The sequence below is a fragment of the Phalaenopsis equestris genome, unplaced genomic scaffold, assembly GCF_001263595.1.
Source record: "Phalaenopsis equestris unplaced genomic scaffold, ASM126359v1 Scaffold000012, whole genome shotgun sequence".
Taxonomy (NCBI): domain Eukaryota; kingdom Viridiplantae; phylum Streptophyta; class Magnoliopsida; order Asparagales; family Orchidaceae; genus Phalaenopsis; species Phalaenopsis equestris.
Window position 1 is genome coordinate 44312 of NW_018164454.1, and position 11316 is coordinate 55627.

At 35.5% G+C, this 11316-nt stretch overlaps 1 protein-coding gene across 1 annotated transcript in view; it reads right to left on the bottom strand.

The window, feature by feature from the left end:
* LOC110018345 (exocyst complex component 5) overlaps positions 1-11316 on the bottom strand; it is a 63577-nt gene that overhangs the window by 13743 nt on the left and 38518 nt on the right. Inside the window, exons 13-16 of the mRNA XM_020715630.1 lie at positions 7438-7523; positions 7144-7317; positions 4085-4138; positions 3847-3975 (exon numbers count right to left, since the gene is read on the bottom strand). Coding sequence (XP_020571289.1) covers positions 3847-3975; positions 4085-4138; positions 7144-7317; positions 7438-7523 — 443 coding nt within the window. The remainder of the gene's footprint in view (positions 1-3846; positions 3976-4084; positions 4139-7143; positions 7318-7437; positions 7524-11316) is intronic.

Genomic DNA, 11316 nt, shown 5'->3' on the forward strand with positions numbered 1-11316 from the left:
CATCGGCATCGGCAGCGACAGTGGGCTTTGCTAGAGTTTCAACTGATGGCGATTCCCGACAGTGATTTCCTCGTTTTCTCACTTCCTCACAGCTTTCTTGATGACGCTCGCTCGCAGACATCCTTGTCGTCGACGCTCGCTCGCGTCGTCTCTGTAATTTACAACATATCCCGCGTTTTCGACGTCTGTTGTCGCGGCTCGCGTCCTGCACGACACCTTCGTCGCAACTTCCAGATGACGCGACTTCGCTATCAGACGATGCGATTTCGCATTTTTTTCCAGACGACATCCTCGTTTGTCGACGACGCCTCCTTCGCACTTCGCTATTCCAAACGACGTCTTCGTTTACTGCCCGACAGACCATCTTGTCAGCGGAGATGACATCAACTATCTATTCCTATGCCACTGCAGTTGCCGACAGCCACTTTATTCCTAATCGTGCTCCTCTTTCAGATTCAAAGACTAGTTTTCGTATAAGTAAATCTTGCAATGTTCCACAATCATTTCACGAGGCTCTCGAAGGTGGTGGCGATCACACCTTCATTAAAAAACTGAAAAAAAAATGGGAAGCCTGCTTTTATTCTCACAGAGGTTGAAATCAGTACTCTCGCATCTTCGTAGGGTTTTGCTCTAGAGGGAAAATTTTTTCATGGTCACCCAAAACTTGAGATCAATCGAAAAGAATTTGATGCTATGAAGCTGTTGGGCAGTTGGAATATTGGTTTACTTGACGATCAACACATACTGATTCAATTGTCTCACGATGCCAATTACACTCGCATTTTTTTTCGAAAAGTTATCAAGATCGACAAACGTTATATGAAAATTCTGAAGTGGACTATTGGTTTTGATCAAAAAGCGGAGTCCACTATCATTCCAGTTTGGATAAAATTTCCGGGCTTAAAATTACATCTATTCAATTTGAAAATTCTCTACTCCTTAGCAACTGCTTACGGTAAGCCTCTCAAGTTTGATCGTCCTATGCTTGCTGTCTCCAGACCCTCTGTGGCTTGTGTGTTAGTTTAGAGGGATATCACTCAACCAGCTCCAGATGAGATATGGATTGGAACCACTCATAACGGGTATTGGCAAAAGATTGAAATAGAACTACACCCTCTTTATTGCTCTTATTGCAGTATGTTTGGCCACAACTCTACTAATTGTTATCGTTTGCATCCTCATCTAAGATCGGATATCACTAAAGATCAGTCGTCTATCATCCATGTTGAGAAGATGCAACTCAATCCTCTTCCCAACACCGCGGTTCCTGACGAAGAACACCATACTACAGCTACAGATCCAGTTGTGTTTATACCACCGACTGTTATTGAAGAACGCTCACTTACACGCCTTCCACGCCCCGACACACGAGAGTGCTCATTTGATCCAATAACAGATCAGCCAGTACAAGTTGTAGTTGCTTCTAGTGTTCAAGAACCTGCACATCTTCAGCACACTTTAGACCAAGATCAGGTGAGCCAATCTTCGGATGAGGAATGACAAATCTATTCCAGGAGAAAGAAGAAGAATGTAGGCAGACTCCAGCTCGGGAACATATTGGATGATATATTGGTTACTACTGGCAATGACAATCATCTTACCAACTTATTAGTTCGCTCCTTCCCTAGAACTAGAGGCAGAGGCAAGACCAAATTTGGTCGCTCTCTATCCACCTGATATTTTGTATTTCGGCACTTTTAGGCTTTTTTCTTTAAGTCTATAATGCACTTTTCTGTATTTTCTAATTTTGGAATCATTTGTGGTTATGAAGAATATATGTATATACATACATATATACATATGTATGTGTGTATACATATGTATGTCTGTATACATATGTATGTATGTATACATATTTATGTATGTATACATATGTATGTATGTATACATACATACATATGTATACATACATAAATATGTATACATACATACATATGTATACAGACATACATATGTATACACACATACATATGTATATATGTATGTATATACATATATTCTTCATTTTTGCTCTACTAGGGTTTCCGCTCATGGCAAACCCTAGCGTATGTTTTTTCTCACTCGTATTGATCCTTTTGTCCTCTGGCTGGCGGTGGAGCTCGCGGTCTGCTTCGAGCCTGCTTGTCTGCTGCGTCGTCTGCAGAGGAGATCGCGCCGTCAGTCGCGCTCGCTTCTGCAGCGGTTCGCCCTGTAAGTTTCATCGTCTTCTTCGAGCTGCTCGTCGTCAAAGCCGCTCAACTGTTCCGCCAGTTCAGCTCGAACCTGCTCAACTACTCGTGTCTCGTTCGTCGGCGGTAGTCGGCAAGCTGTGCCAACTGTTACTCCTGCAGTGCTTGTGTGAAGCACGTTAATGGCCTCAGGGCTTTCCTACACCGCCGTCCTCGCCGGTGATAACCCCGCCAAACCCTCAAATGCTACAATGGTTCACAAACGCAACTCCCCTTTCCACCTCACAGAAAGTTCGATATTCCCGCAGATGTACCATGATTTTGTTGCAGTACATGGAGATTGCAATCTCATCACAAAAGTAAAGAAAAAGACGGACAAACCAGTAATATTTTTTTAAGACGCTGAAATTTCTAATTATGTAGGAAAATACAAATTTACACTAGTTGGAAAGTTCCAATTTGGTTGTCCTAAGATGGAGATTATTAGAAAGGTTTTTGAAGATTTCAAACTAGTTGGGACTTGGCAGGTGGGTCGTTTCGACGAAAGATATGTTATGATACAGCTGAGCATAAAAGAAGATTACACAATGATTTTCTCAAAAAAATTCATCACAATCGAGGGCAATCAAATGAAATTGCTCAAATGGACCACTGTTTTTTTATCTCAGTCAAGAACCCCCAATTGCGCCTAGTTGGTTACCATTACCTTAACTCAAGCTTTAATTTTTTGACCTATCTATCTTATATGCAATTAGGACTATCCTTAGAAACCATTTGCAGGTAAACATTCCTACTGTTCATTTCTCAAGGCTCTCTGCTGCAAGGATTTTGATTGAAACAGATATTACACTACCAGAAGTTGAAGTCTGGTTTGGCTCTGCTCACAATAGATATTGGCAAAAAATTATTAAAAAATCTTACTACTGCAAGCACTGCAAGATGTTTGGACACCCGCAAGAGAAATGTTTCAGATTGCACCCACAGTTGAAAACCAATAGTCAAAAGCAGGAACATGTTGCTAGTGCACCCCACGTGACTGAACGCACTCCCAACAAACCAGAAGACAATCAACATGAGAAGGGAATCACCACATAACAAGAGTTGGTGTATGCCTCTGGGAACCCTTCTCCTGACCGTACTATAAGGGATATTGTTCGGACCAAAAATCATGATAGCTCCGCAGCTCCTATTCAGGAAGCATCAGGTGCAGAGGTGACTATTCACACTTCACATACACTGGAATTTATCAATGTGGTAATGACTGTCTTTTCTTTAACTGCGGTTCTAATATCTAATCATACTGAGGATCACATGAGTCAATCTTCAAATGAAGAATGAGAACTTTACACTTCTCGGCGGAAGAAGATGGCTGGGGGCTCCAACTTGAAAACTTAATGCACAACACTTCAAAGTTTGTTATCTGACTCCGCTCCTAAAACTAGAGGATGAAGCAGGACTAAATTGACTCATCTCTAACTACTTGTTTTATGCATGTTTTAAATTTTTTGAGTCTATCTGTATCTTCTTGTTGGGGTATTATTGTACTTGATATCGTATGGGTAGGGTGTCTCTATTGGGCCCTCTCATACAATCTTTATGTATCTTTTTTTATTTCAATAAAATCAGCCCTTGGGTTTTTTTAAAAAAAATCATAATAACGAGTAGAGAATGTTCATACAGCAGAAGCAGCTGCTGCTGCCACCCTTCTACTGACACTTGCACCAATGATGAACCTATCCCTCAACGCAGCTGCTTCATTCAAACTCTCTCTGGCTCGCTCCAGCCCTTCAGTCAAATATTGGCTTACCTGCACATATATCAGCATAGAAATTAATGGAAAATTACTCAAGAGAGCTCAGCCTTATTGAAAAGATAAGAAAGAAAAATGATAGCAAAAAACTGCGAGCACAACTTACTTGATCCAGCAAGCAATTAAAAACAGATTTTACTGTAGCGGCAAGAGTTACAGGCTGTTCAACAGAAGAAGACAAACAAAATGGCATTAAAGTTAAGGAAAAGTTTGCAAAGAGAATCTATACAGCTTCCATTACAAAATGTTTACAGTAAAATCAGCACATTAAGATGAGCACAAGTCTTACATAATCCTCTGATAAAAAACAAAAGAAGCACAAAGTACCCAAAATCAATAGGAAGATTGTACTCAATAGGAAACAAACTTCAGCAATATTGCCAAATTGTCAACATATATTAAGGATCAAGAGACACGTGCCTAGAATTATAATAACAATTTGTGCGCCTTACAGGATCACAAGTATTAAAGTACTAATCTCCAGATCCATGTCTCTTAAATTTTATCCCTTCTGCTCTCCAGGAGATTGTGACAATTCAAGAGTTGGTACTATTTCTTGTTTAAAAACTCGATGTATCAGCAGATAACCACATAAGTAGGAAATTTTTCCATTTCAAGAAGAAAGAAGCATTTACATTTTATTTACAAGAGGAAAGATGATACACAAAAAGCAGTGATACCCTTTAACTAGCGCCTACAATAGAATTTTATTTTGGGTTATTGGCAGAAATAATTATGACAACGCTGAGGACCCAATATAAAAGGATTCAGGCCGAAAACGTCAAATTAAAGAGGGACCACCATGAACTATGTGATAACTGAATATAAGCCAGATAATACAGAATTGCAGAAAAAGGATGAACACTACCAAACATCGTATGATTTAGGGAGAAAAGTACGGTATCCAAAGTATGGTGCATACTAAAAAATGGATACCAGGAAGTCTGCAACTAGTTTGGGAAGGCTGAAGTGTGAGCTAGAAAAGACTAAAAAGCAAGACCTATTAAGAGGAGAGGGTGTAGAAGGCTAGCAAAATAAGCAGTAAAGAGTTTGAATTAGAATGAAAGCTAATATGGCATGGCTTTCCTCTGCAGTACATCCGAGCCAATGTTTCAAAACATGAAGATTCAGCCCATATAATATTGATGAGAAAAATAAAGAGTAAGATTAACTTCTTTTGCGGAAGCGAAAAGATTAAGAGTAAATATGGACTAAAATAATAACAAAAGCATGAGACAGTAAAATTTCTGTTGTTTCCCTTGTATCAAGGATACATCGATGACTTCACAGATCATATAGTTTCATAAAGTCATCACTCGAATGGCATTTTTGTCAGTTATATGAAATTTCTGCTTTTAATAGGTATACAGACATTTAAACCACGTTTATTGCGTCCAAGAATTTCAAGGACCCTACATCAGAAAGTATGCAAAAAAAATGCATATGCTTCTTCGCATAAAAACTGATACAATATGAAACTAAAAGAACGAACATAGACAATATAAGTTGTCTAAGCAAAAGAATGAAACAACAAATAACCAACCACCACTAAAATTGTCAAAAACAGTAAATTCACTACCTCTTATATCAATTTCAACATTTTCAAACAAATGCTAGCCATATGAAAAAAAGATTATGACTCCTTACCCTACTCCCAATAGATAATTCTCACTACTGAGCAAAATCAAGGGCTCCAAATAAAATCAAGGGCCATGAGGGCAATCACAAGATCAAGTATAAGCCTAAGAGAAATTCATTTAACATGAAAAATTGAGAAATCCTATATCTGAAGAGTCAATATTGGAAAATTTTGATATATTATGCATAAGTTAAATTTAAAATTCAAAGATTAAATTTAATACTTTAATTTAATTTTAATTTTAAAATATTCTACTCTATGTGGGAGGCTGTTATTTTATTAATTTTTCCATGCTATAATTTGCTTCTCCTTGATGTGAAATGTGGGAGGCGACCACTTCTTGACTGAACACAGAATTAGAGTGGCCCTACCCCCTCTTTGTTTTGAAATTTCCCTCCTTCTTAGTTTCTTAATTATGACCTAATATATTAGGTTAAACAATTGATTTGATTGATGAAATTCAGTGTTTAGTGTTGATAAAAAATGTGAATACTGAAATAACTAGGATTTTGTGCTTGGTGGCCGAAATCCCCCTTGGCTATAAGCTTGGTGACTAACTCTTTGGGCTCTTTTTGGAGGAAGATCTGAGTATCTTTTTATATCTTACTAATCTCTTTTCCCAGCTCTCTTCTTCCACAACATCCCTAGTCTCTTTCTAAAATTTTTTCCCACCTCCAATAGCAACCAAAAAAAAAAACTAAACCTCTAGCAAGAGGTCAATCAAAACTAGGGCACTCTTGACCTAGTTTGGCTCCCACCCCCTTTCTATCACCTTCGTAATTCCTTAGATCTTAAACAAAACCTCCAAATCAAATCTTCACACATCCTTTAAACATTTTCAAGCCTCTTCAACCTCGAAAGACATCATTAAATCAATAAACCTCGAAAGACATCATTAAATCAATTTCCAAATCATTTATTTCAAAACTAGTCAAAGTTAGTTAGCCCAAGCAACTTGATCTAGTCCTGGTGCAGCCTCCACCAAACACACTTAACCTATTAGAACCTTCGAAAAACTTCCAGATCACATCTCCTAATATTCCCTTAGAGCTTCCAAGAGGATCAATACCCTAAAGCCCCGTCCATAGCATAGCCCTAAAGGAAAAATTCCTAGGGCTAATCTTTGGATTAGTTTAACCTAAGCCCTATTTCAAACCTCTTCCCTAGGCCTAAACCTGACATAAAATCCTCCCACTCAAATAGAGTTCTTCCACAGAACTTTGGTCACCTACTACAACAGCAATTAGAAGCCTTGAATCCACGCCTCCAAGGTTTGGACATCAATAGACACTTCATTGGCCTAGTGGATGAAAAATGTGGTTGAGGAGAGGGAGTCGGGAGTTAAACTAACTTAATCTTCCATTGGTTCCTAATGCTGATTTTTTAAAAATATCAAATAAACTTTTCCTTATTTTTGCAAGAATAGTAAGTTTAAGAAAACCAATTGGTTCCCATGTTTAATTAAGTTTATCTTATTTTTCTTGATAAAAACTTCAAAGTGAAAAATATAATAATGCACCACGTACCTGTGAAAAAAATAAAGAGCATCTACATACTGCCTCCTCATTCCAACGGACAAACTCAGTTACTATTGTAACAGATATTTGTTGATGAGAAGATGCAGTGGACCCTGACTTTGAGCGTGAGACAGTTCCAGCTGCTTCAGATTGCTGCTGGGCTTCTGCACGTAGCTCTTCCACCTATAAGATTTACTCATAAATTATAGTGCTACCTACTGATAATAGATGACATCAAATCAACATGTCCGATAGAAGAAAGGAGAAAAAATGAACCCAAGGATTTTGAGTTAGTATACAAACCTTCGCTTGATAAAGTTGCCTAAGTGATGCCTGCTCATGTTCAGGATAATCATCTTTGTGAACAGAAAATAGAGACTCGGTAAGACCTGGATAGCAAGAAAATTATAAGTTGAATATCAAAGAAAAAATTTTAAAAAAAAGTGTTTGAGAGAGAAATTTCTAGTGCTGGTATGGCCCCAGTCCATTCCAAAAAGTCGAAAACATATTTCTTTCATTAAAAAAAAAGGAAAGCAAGGACCAAATTCCCAAACCATTAACAATAGAGGCTAATTTACTTTATTCTAGAATAAAAAAAAAAGACCATTAAGGGCCGAAATCGTATGCAGGAAGCCCTGCCAAGTATTGCACAGATTCAGGGAAGTCAGAATTGCTTGAATATAATGAGATATAATGACAACAATAAGTAGCAGGCATGCGCAGACTAGTGTGGTGGTGAATAACAAGGAAATAAAGTATCATATCTCAATATACATACTGCTGTGGTTTTGGCATTGAAGAATGAGAAACTGTTGGGTGTTTAGCATACACAACCTACGCATGGATTGCTTTCATAAATAAGCACACATACATATAAATGTAGAAAGACTACCATCCTTGTAGTTGGATGGATTCACGTTTTTTAACAAGAAGTTCCATGCCAACCAACCCTGTGGCTTAATCCTGAGTTGGGGCAACAAAAGTGTCGGTGCAACAAAGGAAATTAAAAGCAGCTGGTGCAAGAATGAAGGGGAGAGAGAAACCTTGAATGGAAGTGCTGAGCATTGCCTGAAAGTGCTAACAAATCACCAGTCATGCAAAGGCAGGATCCCGAGTTCGAGATGGTTTGTCAAGCGGGTGATGCCTGGTACTTCAGAAAGTTCCACACTTGCTTCCAGTACTTTGATCAAGATAAGGACGAGGAAAGAACTAGTGTTGCACATGGATTCTTTTCCTTCTTTTTTTTGTTTTTTTTCTTTTTTTTTTTTTTACAGTAGGTAAAACTCCTAACCTTCTTTTCTTTTGTTCATAATCTATAACTCATAGACTTTCACAGTGGCTAACATTAAATAGTTTTGTGGTAAGAAACCTATATATAAGTTTATCCTAAAATTGTAAAGATTGTATTTGCTGATTTGTATGCATGAATACTGGATTTTGAGTGTGTTTCTAACTTTAGTTCAAGAAAAATTTAACCTGATTTTTTCTTACTTTATACATAAGATTTTATTGTCATGAGTTGGTAATTAATTCTGAAGGCATTTATAAAATAGTTTTTAATGGTAGTCTCCGTGAAATATTTTGTACTAAAGAAGAATTAAGCTAAGATTTAGTCAGTATAGACAAAGATAAGTTAATTTATTTATAAGGGAAATAATAGAATCGTCAATTATAAGGATGTGTTTAAATTTGGGGTCAATCATAGAATCATCATATATAAGGATGTGTTTAATTGACTCTTGTGAGTATTCAATATTTTGATTTATAATATTTTGAATTTATTACTAATCTAGTTTCTTTTTAATCTAAGATTTGTGAAGAAATATGTGTAGCAGTAAGAAAAATCAGTACCATGATCAAAATTTTGTACTACTTGTGATTTCAGTCTATTAGGTGACTCTTTATTGGTTAAGAGAAAAATGTACTTTCTCATTGAGGTCCTATTCATTTACATTTGTTTGAATTTCTCAATCGTTGATAATCTATTTTAGAATATGCAAATTTTTTTTCATGGTATTTCATGTGATCATATTGTATGATGTGATAACTCATTTTTTTATACTACTTATTGCATGTAATTCTAACCAAATATATTTACTATTTTGATTATTGAGAAATAACCTTTGCCCATACAAATCATGAATTATATTTATAAGGAACCAAATTTGATAGTAATATATTCTTCATTAATAATTTTTTACTGGCATTGTCGATCCCAAGCCCGGATGTGAAAAGTAGAGGGTTGCGTTAGGTAATCGACAAGCAGCCTAAAACTTGTCGAAAAAATAATGACATGAATCATTTTAATCATTGTGTAAGTGCTAGGCCCTCCCCTGGAAACGGAGCGCAGTATAGCCTGAATACAATGAAAAGTTTGCAAAAGCCGCTACAATGGCGCCCGGGTGTAGTGTCAAATAAATAAGTGTTCCCACATTACAAACGGATGCAGGTAAGAAGTTAGTCCATAGAACTAATGAAATTAATATTAGGCTAGGATCTTGAAATATAGATACTCGCAATAGTAAATTAATTGATATTATGATTCGAAAAAAGATTAATATCTTATGTATTCAAGAAACTAAATGTGTTAGAGAAATAGCTAAGGACATTGATAACTTAGGTTTTAAACTATGGCATTCTGGTGAGAGTTGCACTAGAAATGGTATAGGTGTAATTATAGATAAGAGTTTGAAAGATAATGTTGCAAAAATGAATAGAGTTAGAGATAGAATTATAGCTCTTAAGATTATCATTGATACTAAGATTTTTAATATTACAAATGCTTATGCTCCTCAAGTATGTTTAGATATAGGGTCTAAAGATAAATTTTGGAATGACTTAGAAGACTTAATACAAATGATACCTCTTGAAGAAAGAATTTTCATCGGAGGAGATTTAAATAGACATGTCGGTAGAGTGGTAAAAGATTTCAGAAATATTCATGGTGGCTAAGGTTTTGGAGTGACTAAAGAAAAAGATAGAGTTATTTTAGATTTTGTTTTAGCATATAATTTTGTTATTACTAATACTTTATTCAAGAAAAGAGAGGAACATCTTTTTACTTATAATAATGGATCTAATAAAACACAAATTGATTATTTTCTTATGAGAAAAGATCGTCGAGATTGTAAAGATTGTAAGGTCATTCCAAGTGAGGATTTAAGTACCCAACATCGTTTATTAATTCTAGATTTTAAGATAAGAAGTTGTAAAATAAAGAAAATTGTAACTCATCATCGTAGAATAAGATAGGGGAACCTAAAAGACACAAATAAAATTATTTTTATGAGTGAAATTCAAGATTTCAACAATTGGGATGTTCATGATGAAGTAAATGTTATGTGGGATAAATTAATAAACACTATTAAACAAGTAGCAAAAGATGTACATGAAGAATCAAAAGAAAAAGTTCATATAAATAAAAAAAGTTGGTGGTAGAATAATAATGTGCAAGAAAAGATAAAATATAAGAAGTTATGTTATAAAATTTGGTTAGATGTAAAAGCTTAGAGAACTATGAAAAATATCAAACGACCCGCAGGGAGTCTAAAGAACAATCTGTGACTCTAAAAATTCTACTTTTAATGATCTTTATAATATATTAAATACTAAGCAAGGTGAAAAAATATAAGTATAAACTAGCCAAACAAAGAAAAAAGAAAAGTAAATATTCAACTCAAGTAAAGTGTATTAAAAATGAAAATCAAAAAAGTGTTTTTCTTAGAAAAAAATATTCAACTTAGGTGGGTAAGTTATTTTAATAAATTTTTTAATAAATTTTCTGAAAATACGATCAATCTTAGTAATCTTAAAATCATTAATAATAATAAAAAGTTTCATTTTTATCGTTGCATTAGTTAAAAAGAAGTTGATGATGCTTTAAAGAAAACCATGGGTGGAAAGTTTGTAGGACCTGATGATATCCCATTTGAAGTATGGAAATATTTAGGAGATTTAGGAGTTTCTTGACTTACTAAACTCTTTAATATTATTTTAAAAACTAAAAAGATGCCTAAGAAGTTGAGGATGAGTATTTTGGTCCCCATTTATAAAAATAAAGGGGATGCAAAAGAGTGTTAAAATCATAGAGGAATTAAGTTGATGTATCATACTTTAAAATTATGGGAGAGGGTAATTGACATAAGTTAAGACGTATTACAAAGAATTTCTCATAATCAATTT